The sequence below is a fragment of the Protomyctophum parallelum genome, assembly GCF_964188405.1.
Source record: "Protomyctophum parallelum genome assembly, chromosome: 7".
NCBI classification, from domain to species: domain Eukaryota; kingdom Metazoa; phylum Chordata; class Actinopteri; order Myctophiformes; family Myctophidae; genus Protomyctophum; species Protomyctophum parallelum.
This window is the reverse complement of record NC_139705.1, coordinates 11,633,579-11,660,198: the sequence shown is the minus strand read 5'-3', so window position 1 is coordinate 11,660,198 and position 26,620 is coordinate 11,633,579. Positions and strand designations below refer to the sequence as shown.

Sequence of the window (26,620 nt, the reverse complement as noted above, 5' to 3'; positions counted from 1 at the left end):
ATATATATATATTCATCTATACCAGGGCTGCCCACACTTTCTTTTTACTTCAGAGCTACTTTCAAAACAACCAGCTCATATACCCACCAAATAAAACTATCATCCCATTGCAGAAAATAGTTACAAAATGTAATTGAGGCTACATACAGTGGTGTCCCCTTCGTCTGTACCAGGCTGACTATTTTCGCCTGCCAGCCAACTGCCGAGTACACACGCCTGCACACACACGCACACGCACGCATTTTGAAGCTAATCACAGGCAAAGTGTATGAAATATCAAAACCCAGTATGGCCATTGTCACTGATTACCCCGACTCATTTCCCACAGTTAAGACACAAATATCCTTGTTCGGATACCTGCAGCAATGATGAGCATAGCGGTATCATTAGATGAAGCACTGTGTAGTGACTTGTCCAGTATTTATGGCCTGAAGGAAGTAGGGAGACAGCTGTAGCAGTGCAAGTGATTAAACTGAGTATTTCTTACCTGGTCTCTGGGTTATATCCCAGGATATAGAAGAAGGAGTCAATTCGGGCTTGGAAATCCCTGGCAGCAAAAATGTCAGAGAAATGGGCAATATTGCATTTTCCCCTGTGAAAGAAGAAAGGGAAAACAAGCCTAATTAGACTACAAACTAACGCTGATAAAAGCCATCATAGCAGGAGCAGTGGCGGTATATAATTAGAAGCGCTCAGGGGTTTGTCTATTGAAGGTGACAAATCCAGCAGCAGGTATCTAGTGCCTGTCAGTGCCTGTTGAGTTTGCTGTGAGGGATCAGACTCTATAGCTACAGAGCCTGTAAACACCAGCTGAACCTGTCAGCCCTGCCTCATCTGCTGCAGTTGAAGTGTGGCAGACAGACGCATGCAGAGAACTTGGACAGGTATTCAACCTGTGTGCCCATCTCCCTAGATGTGATTACCACCCAATGAGTCAAGGGGCCTGGGACTCCTGAGCACATCTTGATACCATTCCTTGTTTCCAGCAGCCCCCCGTGTCTGGGTCTATCAAAATAATAGGCATCACAGGGGTCTGGAGCAAGGCCTTGCAGAGAAACACTACCTTCTCCTGGCAAGATGAAAGGGGAATGGGGGAGAGCGGCCCCTTTGGAGAGAGCTACGGCTGCGGCATTACAGCATCCCACTGGAATTCCATCCCGTTTATCTAAAGCCTCAAGACGGAGGCAAATCAAAAGGGTTCTCTATGCAGGGAGAAGTTGCAGCTAATTTGCCCTGAAATCAGCGGTTTCTGTAAGACACTGTGCTGAAGACCCGCTGTTGCAGTACTCACACACACATGGTTTCAGTTAAGGCGAAGGGAAGGTGGGGAGGTGAGAGGAAAGGGGGAAGTCGCCAGGAACGGATCAAGAGAGTAAGGAGATGAAGGGACGGAGGGATGAATCACATGTGCACAGAGGAGAATATCTGGTTTCAGACTGAGACAATAATTATGCCTGTCCTCCCTTTTTCCTTGTGCTAGGGATAGCAAGTTACAGTGTGATTGCTATCAGTGTGACTGGGTGGCAATTAGGGTTTGGAACGTTTTTCCTTCAGCATTTAGGTGCTCAGATATCTTGGCCAAAGCTAGGGATATAAAGCTACTAGACTGTGTGTGTGTGTGTGTGTGTGTGTGTGTGTGTGTGCGGTTACCTAAGAGCAGCAGCATGGTATGTATCCAAAATGTCGGAGATGAAGAGTTCTCGAGTCTTGATCACTGAGTCTGTGATAACCAGCTCCCGGCCAGTATCTGGGATAAGACAGAGGGAGAACAAAAATCACGTGTCTGAGACAGAATACATTGCTAAGTATTCACAGTGCAGCATACAGCCATACACTCAAAACAGCAACGTGCTTGAACGGAGGTCAACGTTATGCCACGTAATTCAATAAAGCCAATAAAGTGTTGTCCCCCGACGAAAGGACATGATGTTCCGTTCCCAGGTGAAATGACCCATGTGGAGGTTAAGGCGCATCAGCAGAACAGCCTATGAGCCCAGGACTCATTGGTGACAAATGACCAGTGCTGTGGCCACTGCGCTCCCCCCCCCCCCCCCCCATGTGACATCAATTTTAATAATCCAGAGTCCACTCCCAATGCATTGCAAGGACAGACTGCAGACACCGGCGTGCCGTACTGAACTGAAATCACTTGTGTTTCTGTGTCACGCAGAAACATGTGTTGGTGTGTTCTTGATAACCTTGATGACACACTGGCAAGGAACCCTTTTTCACTAACACCTGTGCTGAATTGCTAATGTCAGATCCAGGTGAAACTGGAGTTGTGAATACACGTTGTATCTGCTTACAATGTTGTTATTGCGTGATTTTAGTAGCGAAGTACAACATGTGTACTTAAGTACTGACTCGAGTACAAAATGTGTACTTAAGAACAGATTTAAGTAAATGTCCACCTCCGTTAATAAGTAGTAACACCAACAACAACATAGGTACTGTATATGGGGTATGGTGTGTATACTGTACATGTGGCGTATACTTTTTTTTTTTTTTTTTTAAGATTTTTTTTTTGCGGCTTACGCCTTTTATTGATTTTTTAAGGGACAGATAGTAGGCTGACAGGAAACGGGAGAGAGATGGGGGGATGACATGCGGTAAAGGCCGTGTCGGGTTCGGGAGTCGAACCCGCGGCACACCGCGACTGGATCACCAGTCCGGTGCCCAGACCGTTACGCTACGGCCTGGGCCCATGTGGCGTATACTTGTATAGATATACTTTGTGTATTCATAGGTATATTTGTTCTGCCTGTCACCCATTACAGCTTTGAACTTTGAATAGAACCACTGTTTGGGGGGAATTCCATTTCAAACAGGCCCCGTTTGAGAACAACATGTCAAGTATCGTTATCCTGATAAAATGTCCGCTGATAGGATGCAAACAGGATACTACTCCAGCAAACATCCTAAATCCATATGTAATGTAAATCAGTAAGTTTGGGAAAATATTGGGTTTAAGGCCTCCCAGAAGTTATGCCAATAATAACAGATATGATTAAATGTGCTGTAAACGGCAAACAATCTACTCTGACACCTTGTATTGAAAAATGAAATAAAATAAAATAAAATAAAAAGGCCACAAAGGTGATGAGCGTAATGGAACGGCATGTGTCAGTACAAATACAAAGTATGCTTTGGGAGCTACTGTACTGAGAAAGCGTGCCAATATTTCCTCCATCTTATCCACCTGTATCTCTATGGGGTGGTATATAGAGAGAACCAACCAGGCTGCAAATCCCATCGTTCGAGTGTGCTTTCAGCTTGAGATCAAACCCCTATTATGTCAGATGATCTGAAAATGTGTTAAAAATGTAAGGGCGGGGGTGCGGGGTGGTTAGTTTATTAAGTGTGTGAATGTGTGTGACAAATACATTTTCCTACCACTGCTGTGGAGAGAGTGTTGCACGCGCTCAAGACGCACATGACACAGCAGGGCTTTTCAAGTGCTAATAAGCTGCAGTGTGGCGTATTACCCGGGGAACAGAACAGAGCCCTGGGATTGGTTCTGCTGTCTGGGACACAGTGTGCACTGGCTTCTGTTTGAGATGCAGTTCACAGCTATCTCCTATATCCCCCACAATCTGGTGAGCACAGGCAAGGCTGGCACACAGCTTGTGCTTGTGCACGTGCGTGTGTGCGTGCACATCCAAGTGTGTGACAGAAAAATTAAGTGTTGCGTCAAAGAGGAAGCATGTGTGTATTTACTTTGTGTGTACGTGAGTGCGTGCGTGTGTGTGTGTGTGTGTGTGTTTACACAGGTATACAAGGCAGCCTCACCATTCTCATTGTTGCGATCCTGCACCAGGTGTTGGTAGACAGAGTCGGGGACCTCGGATTGGCGGTAGTACCATTTCACACTCATCAGCAGATGGTCCCGTTTACTCTGCAACACATGACACAAGGTGGAGAGAGAGAGAGAGAGAGAGTGAGTGAGGAGGGAAAACAGCGGCGAAGAAGAGAAAAATACCCCCCGCCCCTCCTATAAAATAAACAGACATCATTTGTTTGTTAACGGCATCACAAATTGGCCTCTTGGCAAACAGCGGCCCGGCACAGGCGTGTTGTTTATGATTCACGCCGGCTGATGCCAGAAAGCCTGCAGTGAAACCAAGTCAATTAAAAAGGGATTGTGCAGCATTTAGAGCCTTAATAAAGTAAACAGGGAGGAGGCGTGCAGAAATAAAATCTGGAGAGCAGGGAGGATCAGGGAGTTGCTCCCAGGAAGCCTGCAGCCTCTCTGCCTGCCCTGGACATCCTTTCACCTCATGACGACACTCAAGTGGATCCATTAAGTGATTCTGACATGCTGACAGCTTTTACACACCCGCAGACTAGTTTGCTCTCTCTGAGGTACAATATCCTCTGTGTGTGTGTGTGTGTGTGTGTGTGTGTGTATGTGTGCACTGTGGCTTTTTCCACTTGAGGTCTTTGAGCGCTGCCATCCACTGGCCTTTCGATGTAATGCACGTAAGCGAGGAAACTGCAGTTGTAGTATGTGACCAGCAAGTGGCAGCACTGAGACAAGGGAAAGAGAGCTTCCAGGGCCAGTCAATGGGTGGAAGAAAAGAAATACCCAGAAAACACAGACGAGAAAGAGAGAGTGAGTGAGGGAGGGAAACAAATAGGAAACAGTAGACGCTAAGGCCAGGGCTGGGGGAGTGAGGGATGAAAAGGGCAAACACTGTTTTCATTCCATGATATAAAATATTTATTGTGTCTTCACACAAGTCCAGCTGACCGTTAAAAGAACATTAAATGGAGCGCTGTCGCCCTCAGCACAGCACTCATTAACAAGGCACCACTGCACTGCACAGCCTGTGTCAGACGTGTGACTCACTGAGCCACTAACACCAAGAACAACAATAACACTAAAACAAATACTATCACTAACACCAAGAACAACACTAAAACCAAATACTAACACCAACACGAACTCTAAAGCAACACTAAGACCCACATTACACCAACAATAACAACACTACTCACACTACTAACAGTAAAGGCCTCAAGCTGTCATGACCTGACATCTCTTGACGGTGTCAGAAGATCAGATTGGGTGACCTGACCTCCGTGATGTCTCAAGATATTTACAGTCTACGGCTGACAATCCGCTCAGGGCGCCATTCTGTGCCTGCATGATGAGAAATACATATACCATACTGGAAGAATACCATGAATGACTGTTATGTAATGTTATAACCTAGCCCTCACACAAAGGCTGTAATGAATGCAGCTCTTTTGCATTGTTGAACAAACTCCAGCAGTGAGTGAGCAAGCGGGTAGAAATTAATTTATATTATATTATAATTTATATGCAACACTGACGTTGACATTCTTAAGTTATACCAGAAGTGAGTGTGTTCCACCATGAAATTATTCCGTCTTTGAAGTGTGTGTATTTCTATGAACTAGTGGTTCCTCTCTCCCCATCTCATATAAAACTCACCACAGGCGCTGTATCAACAATTATAAATACAAAATCTTAACATCAGTTGCATTAGCAGGTACGCAAGCACGAAGCAATCTGTAGTGCATGACTGCTGGAGAGATATGCAGCAACATTAAAATTAACACCAACATTAACAGTAAACTCAACATTAACACCAATAATAACACTTACACTAACACAGCAATCTTGACTGTTCCGTTCTGTCTTTTTGTGTGTGGCATTTCTACGCTCTAACCAAATGAACGTCACTATTCTGGCCTGGGGGTGAACATTCCTCAAAAATAAATAAATAGCTGTACTAGATTAGCCATTTTCAACAAAGAGATTTTCTGTAGAGAGGGAAAAAAAGAAGCGGACCAAGTATAGAGCCCTGGGGGACCCCGTCCTATATACTAAGTATATATACTAAGTATATAGGGTCCAGTGGAATAGTAACAGAGTGGCGACACACTTTGATCTCGCCGCAAAGCGGGTGCCTATGGGCTATAGTTCCAAACATTGGATGTTCTAAACAATGAGCACTTCCACATTCCATTGTTACAATGGGAGTCAACGCTAGTGTCGCCACTCTCTTACTATTCCACTCGGATAGGGTTTAAGTGGTTAATTAGATAGTAGAGTATTACTACAGAGAGACAGGAAACATAGGGCACAGAGAGAGCAGGGGAGACATGCGAGACGTGACGAGAGGTTGGATTCTAAAACTTGGGTCCTGGCTACTCACAAGGAGCATATGGTCAGTGTACTAGCTGGCTGAGCCACCAGGCACCCCCAGGCCTGACCGTTTAGCTTAATAGCTGTGGGTGCTGGTGTGTGTGCGCGTGTGTGCACTATGTGCTTAGCACACCGTGTAGAGGAACATGAGGTCAGTGTAAAGATATTTGAAGCCTTTGGAGTACTTGGTTCAGTTATGTCATGGGGGAGGGAGGGGAGGGGGGCAGAACCCATGCAGCCAAGCAAATCATCACCTCCCTGAACCCCCCCCCCCCCCCCCCCCCTCTCTCAGTCGCCTCTTCACTATTTACTCTCGATAAAACCCTCTGAAACTCAATCCAATCCCACCCTCCATTTTCTATGTTTCTCCCTGTGATCTCCCTCTCTCCAGCAGGGTGTGTGTTTGTGCCGAATGTGTGTGGTGTGTGTGTGTGTGTGTGTGTGTGTGTGTGGGGGGGGGTTACAATCTCCTAAAAGCAGTCATTCAGAGCATCTCTGCACAGCTCGAACCTTGCGCATGCACACAATTAAATACACTCTGGGAGTATAAAAATGGTTATGGGAGTATTTCATTGTGCGCACGCAGACGGTGATCTGAGGGCTTTCGCATATACTTGCTATACTATAATTCCACAAACAATGCAGAAGAGCAGACACGTATGCAGTACGCGCACACACACACACACACACACACACACACACACACACAAAGAGATGTGCACAATGACATCATGTTTGCTCCCCCTCCCAACTTCTAGCCAAACCTTCCCACACAGTAAAATCCAGAAGTGTTCATGTATCTATTTGTACACTCAGAGTTGACAGTGTAACCTCTGGTCTGTCCAGACACAATACAAAGACCGCTGTTGTCTAAGAAAGACAAGGCTGTCTGCCGTGGCACAGCAGCATCCACTGCTTCTACATAATTAATGCTTTTAGGAGATTGTAAACGCTGCCAGGCAGCGCAATACTTGAACATCTCATTTTATGCCTGTAAAAACCACAAAATCAAAGGGAATTTTCAGAGAGCTGGAACACAGAGGCTATGTGCTTAATGCAAACAGGCAGACACACAGGCGCGCACATGCTGCCCCCTCCCCCCCCACCACACACACACACACACACACATTGCACAAACACACACACGCGCGTGTGCGCATGTCATTCATAATCCCACACAATTTCCCTCAAAACCCAAAGACCTGACAGACTGAAGTGAAGGCTGAGCGTTAATCAAGTAACATCAATATCCTCAATGTTACAGAGTACTTGCTGCTCTCCAGAGCAGATTTCTATTCAAAAGCCCACAGCGGAGATAAGCCCTCTCAGGCAGCAGTGAGAGGGGAAGAGAGAACAGAGGGAGGGAGAATAAAAGAGGGAGAGAGAGGGGGGGGGGGGAGAGAGAGAGAGAGAGAGAGAGAGCGGGCGAGGGAGGGAGAGTACAAGAGCCAGAGAACCACAGTGCTGAATTGATTAGGGACAATCCATGCTGCCTGCAGAGCAGAGTAGAGCCATTGCTTCGGCACGATGTCGGCCATCTTTGTCTGCCCTGCCAGAGGCTACACAACAAGCCCCGTGCCCTCCTTCTCTAGCTCCCTGCGCGGCCTACAAGCCTGGGAATACCGCTCTGTGTAGACACGCCAAAAGACTCACCCACCAGCTGCTGAGGGGGGAATGAAGGAAGGGCGGGAGAAGAAGGATGAAATGAAAATTAAGTGTAGAGGACATACGAAAGGAAAAATAGAGAGAGAGAGTAGCATTATTGGGGGGTGGGGGGGGGGATAAAGCTTCTCATTTCCTCAGCCTTGAAATTACAACTGTCCTCCCTTCTCCAGTGGAGCCCCCTGGGTACGACGAGGCTAGCCCCTCTATTCATTCAGCAGATATAAATCTGAGAGTCATGCTTTAAGGCTGAGCACAATAGTCGCCCCCCCTGCTCTGCTCCATCCCTCCGGTGGCTCAGGCTGCCCTGTGCATTCCTGGGCACACTCAGACACTGTGTGTGTGTGTGTGTGTGTGTGGGGGGGGGGGGGGGGGGGGGTAAGGCTAGAGATACTGCCCAACTGACTTTTCAAATGCTGTAACATTTTGTATAAGTAAGCTACGTACACCATGCGCATGGAAACAAGATTGCAATGACTAATTTCAGTGATATCCTTTTAGACTATGTGTTTGACTGTACTGTTTACATTTTCAGTCTAACAGTCTACATAATCTAGTCATTCAATCACATTATCAATGCATCCAAGACAGTGACTAAGGCTACGCCTAGAGTAGTGTCAAGGCAATTAATTCTGCCTGGGAAGTGGGAATGCCCCCGATTGGAGCTAAAAGGTGGCTGGCCCCTTTGGCTTCCATAATGCCCATGCCGTTTCCCTTTGTGAGGCTGCTTGTGTGTGCAGTCAACTCTGGAGGCTGGCCCCTGTGTAGGACCACACCACCACAAAAGACTGGAGGCTGGCCCCTGTGTAGGACCACACCACCACACAGACAGTCAACTCTAGAGGCTGGCCCCTGTCTAGAGGCTGGTCCCTGTGTAGGACCACACCACCACAAAGACTGAGACAGTCAACTCTGGAGGCTGGCCCCTGTGTAGGACCACACCACCACAAAGACTGGAGGCTCTGGAGGCTGGCCCCTGTGTAGGACCACACCACCACAAAGACTGTCAACTCTGGAGGCTGGCCCCTGTGTAGGACCACACCACCACAAAGACAGTCAACTCTAGAGGCTGGCCCCTGTGTAGGACCACACCACCACAAAGACTGGAGGCTCTGGAGGCTGGCCCCTGTGTAGGACCACACCACCACAAAGACTGGAGGCTCTGGAGGCTGGCCCCTGTGTAGGACCACACCACCACAAAGACTGTCAACTCTGGAGGCTGGCCCCTGTGTAGGACCACACCACCACAAAGACAGTCAACTCTAGAGGCTGGCCCCTGTGTAGGACCACACCACCACAAAGACTGGAGGCTCTGGAGGCTGGCCCCTGTGTAGGACCACACCACCACAAAGACTGGAGGCTCTGGAGGCTGGCCCCTGTGTAGGACCACACCACCACAAAGACTGTCAACTCTGGAGGCTGGCCCCTGTGTAGGACCACACCACCACAAAGACTGTCAACTCTGGAGGCTGGCCCCTGTGTAGGACCACACCACCACAAAGACAGTCAACTCTAGAGGCTGGCCCCTGTGTAGGACCACACCACCACAAAGACTGGAGGCTCTGGAGGCTGGCCCCTGTGTAGGACCAGACCACCACAAAGACAGTCAACTCTAGAGGCTGGCCCCTGTGTAGGACCACACCACCACAAAGACTGGGGACGGAGGAAAATACAGGGGGCAGGCTTTCCCTTTACATGGAGAGGCTTTAAATGTGAAAAGGGAGGGGGGACTATGTTCTGCAGGGGAGGTACCATACTTAAAAAAATTGACTGTTTGTGGGCTTAATTCCATGTTTTAAACTAAGAGGGTGTGAAATCCAAACAAGAGCATATTTTTCCTTTTAATGCAGTAGTAAACAGAGAGAGAGTGAGCCAAAGCTAAACCCCTCCTCCTCGTTGGTGGGGAGAGGATATTGACAGAGGCAGCGACCAACCGCAGCCTTCTCCTGGATCAGCACCCACCCCAACCCCCCGCTCTGTTAAACTGCGCAACATGGCCGTGAGTCTTTCGGCAAAAAACCCTGGCCTCGGAGAAAGAAAAAAAAATGAAAAGAAAAACAAGGGAATGTTCTTACAACCTGTAACCCTTGAACCACAAGTAACCCCCCCCCCCCACCACCTCCTTACTCTGTACTGTAACACTAGAGATCTGCTTTAAACAGATCCAGACCCCTTGCTCCCACACCGCAGGCCCCCGGTGCACCTCGTTAACAGGAAACCACTGTTTATTTTCCCCGCTTTTCAAACACTCTCCCCTTCCTTCACTAACCCCGCTGGTGACCCTTCCTTTCTCTCTCCTCCTTTCTATCCTTCACGCCCACCCGCCCGCCCGCCCTCCCTCCCTCCCTCTCTCCTCAGTCCCACCGGTGACATCAGCACTACACAATCTATGTCGATTTCCTTCAGGAGGTGGCGGACAGCAGGAAGGAAGGAAGTTAGGAAGGAAGGACAGATTCTGAACACTGATGAATGAGAAGAGAGAGACAGAGGGAGAGAGAGGGGGGGGGGGGGGGAGTGGAGGAGGTCAAACATAAGAGGCAGGCGGTGTCAGTCAGGAATGGTAGGCAGCCCAGTAATGCTAGCACGTTGCTAAGCTAACAGCTAGCCTATGTGGGGGGGGGGGGGGGGGGGGGGGTGGTGTGTGTGTATGTGTGTGTGTGTGTGTGTGTGTGTGTGTGTGTGTGTGTGTGTGCATGTTTGTACGTGACAGACAGGAGGTTAGGTAGAGGTGTCAAATGGACAGACAGGGGCACGTAGTGCCAGCCAGGGACTAGGGTGGATTGTTCTCTGTGTGTGTGTGTGTATGAGCGGGGTGGGGGCTGAGGGTGGGGGCACTAGCTAAGAACAAAAGGCTGATTGTAGCGTTGGGAGGCAGAGATGGGATCTGGGAGGACTAATCTACTGCTCCCACATGATATGATTAGAGAGGGGAGGCAGGAAGAGCTGGCTGGGAGGATGACATACACACGTGCACACCACAGACGCACATCCACACTCATAGGCACAAGGCACACACACACAAGCAGTTATGAACACTGCTCAGACAGACACGCACACACGCTTGCACACACAGACACACATGCTCAAAAGGATGATGTATGTAATTGGAAGGCTCTGTCTTCCTCATTCTCCGTCTCCTCTCGCTGAGACAGAGTGAGCTCTGCCAGCACACCAGCACTCAATAAGCACTTCCATCTGGACGACAAAGAACACAACCCAACTGTGTGTGTGTGTGTGTGTGTGTGTGTGTGTGTGTGTGTGTGTGTGTGTGTGTGTGTGTGTGTGTGTGTGTGCGTATACACACACTGGCAGAGTATGGGAGATCTGCTGTGCTCACGCAACCTTCGACATCTCGGTGAGTGACAAAGGAGGTGGTTAAAAACAAATGTCAGCAAGCTGTGAGAACAAACACGAACGCGCGCGCACACATGCACTCCCTTTCTCTCACACACAAATAAGAGTAGGCTTTGGGGATAAGCACCACTATTCTTGTAGCAGCCCTGTAGTGGGGCAGGGCAGGCCGGGACTCAGTGGTGTCAGAGGTAAGTGAAAGCACCTCTAAATCAGCCCATCAGAGCCGCCGCAGCAGCAGGATTCCACTCTCAAATCCTCCTCTCCTTATGTGCTTTCTAGGGCCGTGCTTGGCTCTCTGGAAGAAAGGAAAAGAAGGGGGCCCTGGCCCCTCTATAGCCTACCTCTCCGAGGCCAGCACATACTAATAATGCCAAACAAGTGTTGATTACATGTTTCCACCACCCCATGAATCCCCACCCACCCACTAACACAGATCCCCTCTACCGGAGACTGCATGGACACTTTGGACAGCCTGCCTCTCTGCCTGGCAACAAGCATAAATGGAGCCGGCGAAAGGAATGGGGGAGAGAAGGAGAGCAGAGTCCTAAGCTTTGACTGTGGTTCTTTCAGGACCTTTGTGCAGCAGTGGGTCTTTATCCGTCTGTGGACTGAGTTGTTTGGATATTAAATCGTCCCCTCAGCTTTTTGACACACTGTGCCCATCTGTCAGGCCAGCTCCATGAAGGATTGGATGCTCTTTAACTGCTACACACTAAGCAGATTGGCTCTGTGTGTGTGTGCGCGCGCGTGCGCGCGCGCGCGCGTGTGTGTTTATGTGTTTACACACCTTAAGAATAGAGGTCCCTTCAGTGGTGCACGCGTGGGCTTGTGTATGTTCCATATAAATCACAAACATGGCAGCATCGCATTTGAGGATGTTAGTGAGCCATTTTGTCTTCCGGGGAGAGGGAAGGAGGAAGGAAGGAGCGGAGTAGAGGAGGGTTGAGTCATAAATGAGCTAGCAGATAATGGCAATTAGGATGTGAAGGCTGGGCAGGGAGGCTTTGGGAGTGTTGCTGTATAAGTCATACTGCCAAGCAGCCACAGGCACACTTTACAGACAGAGTCGCACGCATTACACATGACCACTGCTGCCACGCCACATCTGTGGTTTCACGCCGGCTAAAGCGCTCCCATCTCCATTCCCGCCACTGGGAAAACAAACAGGGCCGGTTTTCATTTCACCTCTTCTACATTTGGCATGGTGACATGACATCTAACCCCAACAATAATGAAAATGCAGGCTTAGGACTAAATAGCCCTCTGTTAGGTCCAGGGGTTTGTGTGACTGGAGAACGACCCCCCCCCCCCCCCCCCCCCCCCACCCACACACTTTATAGAACAGCCTGATTTGGTCCCAACTTAAATATTTGTCTTCTCCACCCAACACATTACTGCTGCTGGATGCGGTTTTGAGCCAAATAATTTCAGATGAGAACAAGCGACACTACAGAAAGCAGCACTCTGACAGAGAGGGAGAGATAATGAACACATTCAGTAATGATGGATCATTATCCACAGTATAAAGACACACAAGAGGACTGGGAACCTCGTGTCAGATGATTGGTAACGCACAAACACCAACACACAGAATGCAGATTCAAACGTGTCCTCATATGCAGGTGATCGCAAGGACACATGGAGTTGGTTAGTTAGCTTAATAGTCACACCATAATAATGTTGTCCTTATCTCTCAGACAAACATGAGAACCAGGCAGCTAACCAGACAAAACTGTCATTGCTCACTTCAGCCTTTCATTTAGCTGCCTTCAAAAGCCACGTCTCCTGGATAGCTAGCTTCCTGTGTGTGTGTGTGTGTGTGTGTGTGTGTGTGTGTGTGTGTGTGTGTGTGTGTGTGTGTGTGTGTGTGTGTGTGTGTGTGTGTGCGCGTGTGCACATGTGCGAGTGGAGGAGTTTCTCCCGAGAGGAAAAGCCTCGTCTGGTCTCCAGATAATAGTATGACTCAGGATCCAACTCTCCTGGGTTACACACATACACTGAAAACAAAAACTCTGGCTGGGATGTCGCTCCAGTTTATGTTTTCCAGACCGCTAGCACCACCACAACAACAACAAATAGGCTTCCTTTGTGTTGTTAAGTGTAGCTAACTAGAGTTGTTAAAGGACCGGTGGGCTTTTGTTTGGGTGGGCCGTTTGCTGGGACACATTGTGTTAGCTTTGCCTTGTTAGCATAGCCTGGTGGTGAGCTAATGAGACATCTTACTAGCCTGGACTGTCGCTGTGGAGTGTGTGGGTGGGGAAGAAGGAGAGAGAGAGGCAAACAGGAATGATATGAATAGAGGTGGTGTGTGACTGTGTGTGTGTGTGTGTGTGTGTGTGTGTGTGTGTGTGTGTGTGTGTGTGTGTGTGTGTGTGTGTGTGTGGACTTGTCATAATTGGATGTCTGCCCAGCCAGCTAATCTGAGCCCTGTTTCAAAAGTGAGAGTGTGTATATATGAGAGAGAGAGAGAGAGAGAGAGAGAGAGAGAGAGTGAGTGAGTGAGTGAGTGAGTGAGTGAGTGAGTGAGTGAGTGAGTGAGTGAGTGAGTGAGTGAGTGAGTGAGTGAGTGAGTGAGTGAGTGAGTGAGTGAGTGAGTGAGTGAGTGAGTGAGTGAGTGAGTGAGTGTGTGTGTGTGTGTGTGTGTGTGTGTGTGTGTGAGTGTGTGCGTGTCTGTGTGCACGTGCTGCTGCAGCAGCCTGAACGTGGCGTGGCAGTGAAGGAGCTGTGGGCTGATTGAGCGCTGTAATGCAAGACAGGAAATGAGAAGGCCTGCTTAAGCCGAGGCTCATCGATCTCTGGCTCACACACATAAGCTGTGTGTGTGTGTGTGTGTGTGTGTGTGTGTGTGTGTGTGTGTGTGTGTGTGCGAGGTTTCGGACGGTTAATGCAGTAGCAAAACAATGGGAAGGGAATAACACTTGTCTAAAGCCAGGATATGTGTGAGTGGTGGGTGTGACTCGTGGAGTCACCTCCACTATGTGTATCACAGAATTGGGAGTCCTTCAAGCGTGCGTGCGTGTGTAAGTGCACGCCTAAAGATTGATGTGGCATGCACTGTGAGAGGCAGGTGGTGAAGGTGATGGGGAGAGATAGACAGGCAGCAGTACATTCATGCTCATGTGTGTGGATGTGGGAGGAGGTTTGCTTTATGTAAGAGCAGCTGTTAGCGGCTGGGAGGGAGAGAACGAGAGAGAGGGAGAGAGAGAGGGGGGTGGGGGGTGAGAGCGGAATTGCTGTGTGTGTTTGTTAGCTTGTCTGGTCAGTTTATTCACGTTGATGCTTAGCGGATAAGAATATTTATGACCCCGCTGACATGAATGCTCACAAACACATTTCCGCACAGCACACACACACACACACATATATATATATACATATACACAGGCAGCCCACCTACATACATGCGTACACAAACACTAGTCAGGGACAGCGTTGGCGATGCACACACAGTGGGGTGAAGGCAAAAGAAAACACATCAGCAGCAGATGGGATGGTGGAAAAGGAGAGAAGGAGCATGAAAACAGATAATGCGTTGTGTGAAACACTAGGAGGGAGAGATGCAGATAGCCCGCTGACGCCTTCAAGGGCTTATAGCGCACTGAGCACAACTTGCCTTGTAATTGTACCGTCTTATCTGCTCACCACTTCTGAAGATATCCATCGCTTCCACTCTCTCTCAAGGTGACCTTGTCTGTCGGTCGGTCTGTCTATCTCTGCGTGTGCGTACGTGTGTGTGTGTCTCCAGAGATGGAACCATCACTATCAGTCATACATCAGCTGTGCATGAGCCAGCCACCACACCAGCTAAGCAATGGGTGGTCTGGTTAACATGCCAACTCTAAACGCGTTTGGTATGCAAATACCAATATGCAAATAATCAACCCACATGTGTGATCATGTATCATTGCGGATAAAAATGGCGTTATCAGGTGTGTGTGTGTGTGTGTGTGTGTGTGTGTGTGTGTGTGTGTGTGTGCGCGCGAGCGTGTATGTGTGCGTGTTCACAAAAGATTTGAAATGGTATTGGGCTGTGACCGACTGCCATGTTAACCTCAAACAAAAGATATGAGCTAGTCACAACAAATATGCTCTGCTGAGGGAAGAATGGTAAAAAGAATTGTGGCACACACACACACACACAAACGCACGAGAAGCTTGGAGCCTCCTGCTGTGTTGCAACAAGAGATGTATTGTAGACAACACAGCTGCAATAACACGGGAAGCAACGTACTAGAGGGGGCTGTGCTGTGCTGTATGACTACAGTCTAGACCGGCAACGACAGCCGTCATACATACTGTAACATGACTGTAGTGTGTGTGAGAGAGAGAGAGAGAGAGAGAGAGAGAGAGAGAGAGTATGAGTGCGTAAAGGGAACATCAAAGTTGGTACATTGGATTGGGGAAGTGGAAGGAGAAGAAAAAAAGCCAGTGAGCAGCACTGATGTGTCAAATTCAAACTGATTTTGCTAGCCATGTTCACAGCCATTTTCCCTGGCTTCTTGGTTTTAAACATTGTAACAGATCAATGGCAGTTGTGAGTTGTGACAGACTAAAGCATGTTGAACACCGTTTACATCCCGTTTGCCAGAGCCAGCTATACTTTTGTTAGCTTTGTTGCTAGCGACAGCGCAGATCTTAGGATCTATTACTTTGGCTGGTTCCCAAGCCTGAGGAAGGTCGCAAGACCAAAATCTTGCTCTCTGCTCTTTAAAAAATAAATGCTCTTGAACCTGACAAGTGGCGGTGTGCGGGTTTCCCTCCTTTCTCCTATGCTGGTTCCCAAAGCAAAAGGGATTCACTGATATATATATTTATAGATACATAGCATAGTGTGTGCCTAATACGAGTTCAAGTACTTATGGGAATGTGACGTTAATCATATAATGAGTACATTATGGTAACTTGCAATATTGCAAAATGTTCACCTGTGCGTGCAAAGACAACGTGGATACTCTACTACTAACATTTGCACGCTGCCAACATGGGGTAATTGCCGTTTCACAACAGACAACGCTAACTAAACACAACGATATTTAGCATGGCTTTATAACTAATACACCAAGGATTACATGGACTGTATTTGTGGGATTTCCCCTGTTTTTTTGTACTCTCCTCTTTTCAATGTGCTGACCAAAACATCCTCACTATAAGGGGCAATTCAGAACAATGCAATGTTTTATTTATGGGCCGCTGTACGACGGTGTCGCACGGCAAAAATCTAGTAAAAACTAAATATGGACGAATGGAGCCATGACATCACCCATTGGTGCCTTGTACAGACCCGTTTTGAAACCACTATTTTAGCTCATTCAAATCCACCATCTTGGTATTTCCGGTCCCAAAATGGAACCAGAAATGAATGCTATTTGGTGGAAGGGCAGCCAACGGTCTTCAAACACCAATAGAAGTCTAGGAAGAAAGTCTTAGAAGCACTTTATAAACAATTTAAAAATGAATGGGACCATCATTTATTAAAACACATTCTTACGGTTGAAAGAAGACTAGTGATTGAACGCATAAAGTATTCATGACAATGTTTACTAAAGTCATAAAATCAAGTGTAAAGTCCGGCCAAATACCCTGCAAGTTTAATGGCATGAAACTTGTTCTGCAACCAGTGGGAGGGGAAATAGCGACACCTTCTAGGCGAAATGCCATTTTAATCCAAATGTATACTTTGATCTATGTCATAGTAAATATTGGGATTGAAACGGAGACGTCTTGTCACAAATCTTTAGTCTGAACCAGGCTTAACCAATTCTGGCAGCATGAGTCGTTTAGTTTCTCAAGTTGAGGTGTGTGTATGTGATGTACTGCACAGTGCACACACAGACACGCACACAAGATTTAAGTCTTATTATTCACTATATGTGGGCGTAACGTCCTGGAGTACACTCAGTTGCATTGATTGAATTGATTTTGATTATCATCAAAATGATACCATGAAAACGCATGAAAAAGCAATTGTACACAAATATAGAACATGGGAATAACATGAGAATCACAATGACGTACACACACACAGAGAGAGAGAGAGAGAGAGAGAGAGAGAGAAGAGTACGCACAGTGAGACAAAGAGATTGAATATCACACAAAGAAACATTCCTCTCTGTACGCCAGGCACATCAAAGTCTTCTCCTCCCATTTAAATGTGTGTAAATCAAAAGACACACATACATTCTGTTTGCTGTGTGAAGAAGCAACGGGCAGCGATGGTAGGGGAGGTAAAGGACAGGGGAATTACTCGCTTCAGCTCACTCTGTCAGACAGGAGAGGGGATTACTCTTTACCCGCAGTGCTCTCTCTCTCTCTGTGTGTGTGTGTGTGTGTGTGTGTGTGTGTGTGTGTGTGTGTGTGTGTGTGTGTGTGTGTAGGGGAAGAGACTGAGAGGGGTTAGAGGTCACCGATATGTCTGAGACAGTGCTTCACTCCCTGTGTGTAGTCTATCTGCTCAGTTTCACCCCTCACTTGGCCCTGCCGCTGTCCTCCCAAGGTGACGCCACACGTGCACGTACTGTACACGCATGAGGGGAGACACACACACACACACACACACACACACACACACACACACACACACTCTGTCTTTTAAAAGTACAGTGGCTGTGTAGCCTGTTGGATAAGCAAGCACCTGGGTCAATCTAATTAGGTGTAATGGATTGCTCAGAGCAACATGCACCAACAGAGGGAAAAAAAGAGAACCAACTGCACACATTCCTAAAGCCACAGAGAAAATCTGAGGCATGCGCACACACATGCGCACACACACACACAGAGGGGAACTATGCGTCCCAGTGTGACCATATGGTTTGGCGGGGGGAGGATTCCTACCCTCCCACCCCTGCCTCCACCACAGAGGAAGTGTCCGTTTACAGTGTACAGTTCAGTTGTGCTCCATCACATCCTGTATATGTGTGTGTGTGTGTGTGTGTGTGTGTGTGTGTGTGTGTGTGTGTGTGTGTAGAGTATGTATGCGTGTGTTCTAAACAGTCGTGTGAGGCAGTGTCAGCCCTGCAGGTCGGACAGCACTATGCTGGCCACTGCACTGGACTTCAATCAAGGACACACGCCATGCAATAACAGCACGGGCATTACATCTGTAGCGAGGAGAAGCAGACCTCAGTACAACTAAGGGGAAAAAACAGTCCTCTCAAAATGGCTGGTGTGTTTTTCCTCTTAATCGCTTTCAACCTGGCATCCCTATTGTAGACATCATTAGAGGCGGAAAATTGACCCCCGAAAAATCGTGACACTTTGTGGTATGCCGAATAATGAAAATAACAGATATACAAGCTCACAAAGTATATAGGGCTTAAGTGGTTGAATAATAATAACCGACAATAATAATGCCATTTTTCAGGCTGCGTCATTGATATTTTTCTCTTTGTTCTTCGATGTGATTGACAGCTGCCTGTCTTTTGGGTTGGATGGGTTGGGGTGTGAGGTGTCCTCCTAACTCGTCCTTGTAGAGTGTGAGATGTGCGGTTGCGCCGGCCGTGCTCATGTGTGATAGTCTGTGTAGCCGGCCGGGATATCACAGGCTGATGATGGAGTGATGCCGCAGACATTGATTAACAGTCTGTGGAACAGAACAGGGCGGGGCGTTATTGATGACTCTCTCTCCTCAACAGCGGGCATCATCATCGCCATGGCAGCCCATCCGCTATCACCAAACGGTCACCCCCCCCCCACCCCCACCTCCTCTAATCACGCCCACCCCCCCCCCCCCCCTTGCCTGGGCCAATGGGCAGGCGGCTGCCAAGCAAACAATTCCCAGTGGAGCAGGCAGGAGGAGTGGAAGAGAGGAGAATGCTAAATGTGCCACTTCATCTGGTGATTGACACAAAGCCTCTTGTTTACCGACGCCACAGAGATTTACATCCTTTTACTGCTGCCCCTCCCTCTCTCCCTTCTGTTGTGCTGTGTTGTATTCTTCCTCTCTCCCTTTCCCTCCAGCCTCGCTTGTGGCAGCTCTGCATGAGGAGGATATTACCCCACCCTGCTGCTATGATATTGATCAGCCTCCTGCCTCCCTCTCTCCTTTGCTCTCTCCCTCCCTCCCTCTGCTCTTCATAGCCTGCTGCATCGATTCCTCCTCTCCCTCTGAGCCCGCCAGCTAGGAGTGATTACACACACACACACAGCGCTCACAACACACAGCGCTCACGACACACACACACACACACACACACACACACACACACACACACACACACACACACACACACACACACACACACACACACACACACACACACACACACACACACACACAGAAACACACAGAAACACAGATTCTTCAGTAGGGATATGTAGTCTTGCTTTAATACCTATGGAGCTCAGAGAGGCTGCTCCTCCAGCACACTGTATAAACAGTGGTTCTTTCATGCCAAGAAACCGACGACTAACCCTGCTAGCTTAGCATGACATATTACCATAATACATATCATTACTGGAACGTGTTAGCACAGCATTCCAACATTATACTGCCGCTGGCCGGGGTCTGCTCTGGTGGCTTTCTCAGGGTGGTGGAAGCTAGCAATAGCCAGAGGGGGTGGGGGGTGGTTCTTTGACAGGTGGGCTCCAGACACCTCGTGATTCTGTGCAGATGCCCAGAGCCGATATACACGCTCCTTATATGGGGCTGCTGTGCAGCGCTGCTCTGCACTGACTGAGACAAGTACTAGTGTAGCTATAGCCAGTAGCCAGCTAAAACCCAGGCAGGAAAGTGAGAGAGCCGAGTGAGTGGGTGTTAGTGCTAAAAAGACAACAGGCCTTGATGACTTTATCAAAGTGTGGGAATCACTTGTGTATAGTGGGCAGCAGGGGATTTACGGATAAGAATAAAACAAAGCGGCATTTCGCACCAAAGCTAGTCTAACCTCAATGGTTTGTGTATGTGTGTGTGTGTGTGTGGGGGGGGGGGGGTGACTGCATCATCGATAAAAATGTGCATGTTAATTACTTAAAATACCTGCCATTCAACATCCCTGCTAACAACCTCTATTTGGGCACTGATGGCTTTCAGTGAGGAGTGCTAGCATAAGAGCTAGCGAGGGTAACATGAACCCCTGGCACAAGTGCAACCACTTATCTCTATGTAACCCCTCTTTGGCCCATTGCAGCGATAGATTTGCACGCACACACACGTGCGCGCTTTATCCTGCAGGGTGGCTACAGCAACAAGCCAGTAAGCCCACATATTATGCATGCCCTTGCTGCCATTTGGCATTTAAATGCCATTTTAGCGTGGCAGCAAACAGTTTGCGCCTAATTATGGTTGGCTGGCTGCTTTGTCCAGGGCAATGTGGGATTCTAAAAAAGCCATCCGTACCGCAGCAGGGCTTTTATGTCTGTTCTCTCATACTTAGGATACCTCAGCTTTGAGGCCTGGAGTGCTGGAGTCGGGTGGATGGCATTTAATAGTGGCGGAGAGACCAAAAGACATTACTATATATGTACGTACGTCGTACGACTTGAAAAAAGGAAAAGAAAGAAGTCCAGAAGTAAATAACGATGACAAGAACTTGTGCAGTCAATAACAGTAGCCATTAGCCGTGGCGTCAAATACAGCTGCATTAAACTAACAAAACACAATGTATTGTCAGCCCGATGTGTAATTGAAAGATCTTCAAAATGATCCGGGGAACTGGAAGAGTCATCAGACATGGTGGAATTTTGGGCCAGAAATAGAAAAGCTGCTCTGAGAGACATCTGTTGGCAGCGAGATCCCTCAGTCCCCTACAGGGCCTTGTCACAACAGTACAGCTAAGAATGTGTAGGCCAGCACGTCACAGCACAGGTTGAGGTTCCACTGCAGTGCACACAATGAAGAAATGAGAGCGGTGAAATGAGAGTTTGTGTTTGTGTGTGTGTGTGTGTGTGTGTAACTTCAAGTGTGAGTGCACGTCTAAACTCTGCGAAGAGAAGAGAGGACAAGAGGAGTCACAGGCTGTACAGGGTGCACCGCCCTGACAGACAGGGGTCTCAATAACCCCTCTTTTCCTCCTGTGCCCACTGATAGAGAGAGCCTCTCACACTCGTCCGCCAACTCCATTACCCTCTCCGACATTAAATCATTCAATCTTTTAGCTGGAGAGAGGGATGAGGGACGAGTCATGTGGGAGAGACAGGAGGTGGTGGGGACGTGCTGCGTACTTTCTCCGTCCCATTTTTCTCTCTCTCTCTCTCTCTGTCTCTCTCTCTCTCTCTTGACAGCATGTGAACCGATTTGGACATGCGTGTCCACGTGCTGTGCTGCCAGCAATAATGGTATGCTTCACCTTAGCCGACAATGCCTAGAGGCACAGATTCATCACAAGGACCAGACAGTAAAGGAGAGGAATAAGGAAGGAAGGGAGGAGAGTGAGAGCAAAAGGAGAGAGAGAGAGAGAGAGAGAGAGAGAGAGAGAGAGAGAGAGAGAGAGAGAGAGAGATGAGACAAGGTGACAAGTGAGAGATATGAAAAGTGCAAATGACGGGGGGGGATCTAAGTGACTGGTCGCTTCATCTCAAACCTATAAAGAGTTATTCATACTCAAATGGGGTGGACATTACAGCCGGCTATAAATGGGCCGTTAAGTTCAATAGCCCACGGTTAGTTCGTCGTGCTACTGCAGCGTCGAGCTACGTCGCTGACCGTATCAGAAACAACCAGCCAGTCCCATCTGGATAGAAGGAGAATCTAAAGAATCTCTCTGATCATTTCAATTAGCTCCAGAAACAGGAAGAGGAGGGGGGGAATAAAAACAGCACGTTGCATGGAGCTTTCAACATGGGCTGCAACACGGAGAGGCAGAACGCCTTAACAAATGCATTTGATCAAAGGCGCGGGGATTTGACAAGTGGGGAAAAAAAGGAAAAGAAAAGAGAGACTTCGAGGGAGCTCAGTGTTTCCTTAATAATTCTATTAAGATAGCGCTTAGAGGCTAATTTAACAGTGGGCTTAACAACATTGGCTCTCCCTGTCTCTTGCCTTATTCGGAACACAGGTCCTAGCTGCCTGCTTGCAACAAAGGCAGCTCAGTTCACAGCCGCAACACAGCCAAACTGTTAAGTACATTCCCATAAAGCGGAAGAACAAAGAACGTTTGAGCGTGCAGCGGCAGAAATGAATACAGCTACTGAGGGGAGACTGCTGAGCTCCACCCTTTGATGCCAGGAAATGTCTTTACCATTGCGTGTTTACGCGGCTCCGTGGCGTTCTGTTTAAGATCGAGGCAACAATAAAATTGACTGGTATAGCGTAGAAACTCAGTGGAAACACTGTTAAGAGTGAGACGGGGCTGAGATGGAGAGGGGGAAGGGAGAACACAGAGATGATGGGGAGAAGGAAGAAGAAATGGTGTAGTTAGGAGTGGGGACTATCTGAGTAAAGGAGTAAGACAGGGGTCTTAGGGTTACACAACCCTGGAATAATCAAGTGTGCCTGTGTGTGTGTGTGTGTGTGTGTGTGTGTGTGTGTGTGTGTGTGTGTGTGTGTGTGTGTGTGTGTGTGTGCGCGCCTGTCGCAGTGTTTCCACTGTGCGTCTCACGGCACCCATGTGATCCATTGGCAGTGACAGGCAGGCAAACACAATTTAGACTTGCCCATCAACATGCATGCAACACAAGTCATAGCCATCGTCAAGGCGGATATACTGTATGATGCATGGAGCAGAATTCTCGCAAGCCCTCTCTTCTGTTTCTTCCATACACATCTGGTTTGGAGTGAGGAAAAGGAGTTGTGACTCTCACATACAGTTCAGTGAATGTCTGTTAAAGTCTATGTTTTACTAAAATCTCCTTGAGGAGCTAGAAGTGAAAACGCATTCTATTAGACTGTGATAATGTTTTTAGCTTTACACAAATCAGATTCACACACTACGCAGGAAGAACCTCCGTTTACGACGTGGGTACATTTTACGGTTCACTTCAGAGACAGCACAGCTAAAAAAATACTAATTTGGGCGTGACAGCTCAATCGTTAAGCTCCGACAGACAGCCTCCCATTCATTTTTTTTCCATGTTGTAAATCTTGGTGACGTCACAGATAAGACTCTGGTCTCCTCATGTTTCTACCGTCAGTTAAGGCTGTACCCTAGCCCTAGGCTTTAGTACAGTGATAGTCGGACAGCCCTGGTCTCCTCGGGTTTCTACCTTCAGTACAGTGCTAGTCGGAGGGCCCAGGGCCGCAGGAATGACATATGTGAATTCTTTAACAGAATGGTATTCCTGCTTTAAACGGACAAAGCACAAGCACATGTGAACCAGTTGCATTACATTAGGTCATTATTACAGGGCGGCTGGGGATGGAACACAGATAACAGCGAGGCAAGCTGCAGTACCATGTAACAAAGGGCTGGGTAACTGTGCTGTACGTAGCTATGAATTGTACTTGTATCCTGTATATTAGCCCAGGATGACTTCTCCACAATATTAACGCATGCCAAATGCAGTTGAAATATGTTTTTTTATTATCATTATTATTGTTTTAGGCAAAAAGCTTAGAGGGTTTTTCCTTTCTTTTTGAAAGCATTATGATATCTAACCTAAACAGTTGTGATGCTGTGATTGTTGAGGGTGTATATGTTACAGTCAAAATGTCAAAGTATGAAATGTAGTTTGGCTGCAGGCGAGTCACAGGGAAAGACAGAACATGATGAAGTTAATGTTGTCTTAAGGATCTGCCTGAGCCACTGATCTCCAAGGTACAACCGGAGACATTCCTCAGCCTTCGCAGAAGAATCTGAAACTTCCCCATGTCACCTCCTCTCTCTCACTCATCTCTCCCATTCTACGTTCTTCACTTCCTTCCTTTTTCGTCTCTCTCCCTCTCTCTCGACCGGTGAGAGTTAATTCACACCATGTGTTCTTTAATGGAGAGAGGGAAGCGAAAAGGAGAAGACTCCGGTGGAAGCATGTGAACTTGATACCACTGTAAATCTCCACTTCCACAGCCCGCCCGCCCACACCCCTTCCCCCTCCTCCACAACCCTCTCTCTCCCTCCTTTTTTTTATTGGCATGTCACACTTTGGACAAGCTGGAAATTACACTGTGCTGAGCTGAGAACCAGTGGTGAGACACTCCAGATACCCACTTAAACATGGAGAGGAAAGGAGAGGAGGGCGGAAAGAGAGAAATCACACCCGTGTGAAGTGATCATCAGACACATACCTCAATTCTAATTCTCCTTTTATTTTCAATGGGAATTTAATGTGTATGACAAAAATCTACACTAATAGCTGAATATAATAGTGCCCCTCAAAAATGGTGGACAAGAGTAAAGGGGCAATAAGGAGGTGGGAACTGAGGGGAATGAGGAGGGGTAGGGGGGGTAAAATTAGCCGTCCATGTCAGTGCAGGGGCCAATCCAATTAAAGCTTGACCAATCCACGCAAATGTGTTTAGTGTCAGGTTGCTCCGCTCTGCACTGGGTGGCCTGGCAACAGCGATTTCTCCTCTGAATACCACGTTCAGAATTGACTTGCCACATAGTAAGATTTCATTTCCTGAGATACAAAATGGCCAAGCAATGCCCACTGAAAAACTAAAACTAAAAACCATGCCCATCTACTGTAAGATCCTATGGAGCAAAAACGACCAGTGGAAACTGTCTGGCCCCAGTGTTTGTGTGGTGCTATGAACACAAGCCTACTTCAAAGGACCCTTTACCCTCTAATTTAGTGTGCAATCCCCCTCCGGAGGAGTCGGCCATTTTAAGTACACTGGGGAGACCTGGTCATTGTAATTGAACACGCCCAGTCATTACCTCAGACATTACCCATATGACGACTGCTTTGCGCTGTAATTGTAAAAGTGTCAATTCAACCAGTCTTTCCTTTGCGTCCTTCTGCGACATTTGTTTTGGTGCTTCACTCTCATCAAAGCTGCCTGCCCTCTGCCCACCAAAAAAAGATGACAGTCTGTTCTGTCTCTGGATTTTTAGATCAAATATGGCACCTCAGTTAAGAAGCACATAGTTTGCCTAAAATGTTATTGAAGACATCAGAAGAGGCAATTGCACTAGTGATCATATGCCAAAAGTAAAGTGGTTGGATATTTCAACAACTCTGACAGCAGGTGAAATTAGCACTCAAATTACTTTTACTTACTGCCAAAAAAGGTGATTGCGACCGAAGGTCACAGTTAACTATGGAATAGTGCATTCCCCGTCAGTGACTGATACCTGTTCATTTAAACTCTAGACGGGCCTGCCCCAAAGTTAATAGTGCCCGCAGCCGGCGAAAGCACAGAGTTTGCCTAAAATGTTCAGAAGAGGCAATCGCACTAGTGATGTGCCAAAAGTAAAGCGCCAGCGCTCTCTATTCTATGCCAGTGAAGGTAAACTTCAGCTAATGGAGAAGATTTTTCTTTTTGTGCTGAATAATTTAACCATGGAGGGTCAAAGAGGTATTGATTGAGCTTTAAAAGAAGCTCATGAAAATGTTACAGGCACTGGCCAGCCCCTTCACCCCCTCTGTCCGAACACTGCACCATGTCCATCTGGGAACATAATCAATGAACAAAAAACCCCTTCCATGTCTGGTTCCAGCTCACACCTATACCCTCATCTTCATTATTTCCTAGAGCCAGAGATAATCCTATTGGCCGAAAAACTGGTATCTATGGCAGCTCATGCACAGGGAGGACAGTGAGGGTGAAAAGAGGGTAATAACGCAGAGAGAGGTGCGTAGCTGAAGAAGAGAGGTGGATTAGGTTAGTTTTATTCCCATTGATAGCTGGGCTGAACCGAGCAGAGCACCAGACCAGTGTCGTGCCGCCATCTCAACCTTGCTGTTGATCCTCCCTGAAGATGAGGCACGTGCATCCTGTCATCGGATGAAAAGAAAAATGCACCAGCTTGGCAAACTGATAGAGTAGGTAGCCAGCTCACCTCTGAGCCACGACGCAATGTGGTTGTGTAGGAGAAGAAAACATAATACTCGGGATACATCAGCTCGCTGCTGTATACGAGCCAGAGACCCCCTGACCACAGCTAAATGACCTAATGTCATTACAAAGAACAGCATTAACGTCTCCTTCAATGGAATTTCAAGTGGGGAGGGAAGGAGGGGAGGGAGGGAAAACAAGCTGCATAGCTCATTGAGGAGCATTAATCAAAATGGCCATAATGGGGAGCTGCCCGACACTGGATAAGCAGCAATAAGGGAAAAAAGGGCCTAGTGGCTAGTTACTAGGTAGGAGGGAGGGGGTCCATTTGTCAAATAAACGCACCATAATCTGAACACAATTTATTTTCCTAATTGAAAATGTGTACCACTTCATGTGTTAACTTGTTAGCTTTTAACAATATGTCATCAAAAAAACGGCTTCCGGTTTCTTTGGGGGGGTGGGGTGGGGTACGGGGGTGATGAATGTGACAGCAAACAGACGTTTAGTGTGTGCTGTGATTCTGCTGCTTTAAGGCTGGGGCTCAATTATGAGCA

At 47.7% G+C, this 26,620-nt stretch overlaps 1 protein-coding gene across 2 annotated transcripts in view; it reads right to left on the bottom strand.

Moving 5' to 3' along the window:
* The window catches only part of rerea (arginine-glutamic acid dipeptide (RE) repeats a), a 176,597-nt gene that overhangs the window by 47,131 nt on the left and 102,846 nt on the right, over nucleotides 1-26,620 (bottom strand). For both annotated transcript variants that reach the window (XM_083769374.1, XM_083769373.1), the window contains 3 exons: nucleotides 3,790-3,895; nucleotides 1,651-1,747; nucleotides 488-592 (listed from right to left, as the gene is read on the bottom strand). In XM_083769374.1, coding sequence (XP_083625500.1) covers nucleotides 488-592; nucleotides 1,651-1,747; nucleotides 3,790-3,895 — 308 coding nt within the window. The remainder of the gene's footprint in view (nucleotides 1-487; nucleotides 593-1,650; nucleotides 1,748-3,789; nucleotides 3,896-26,620) is intronic.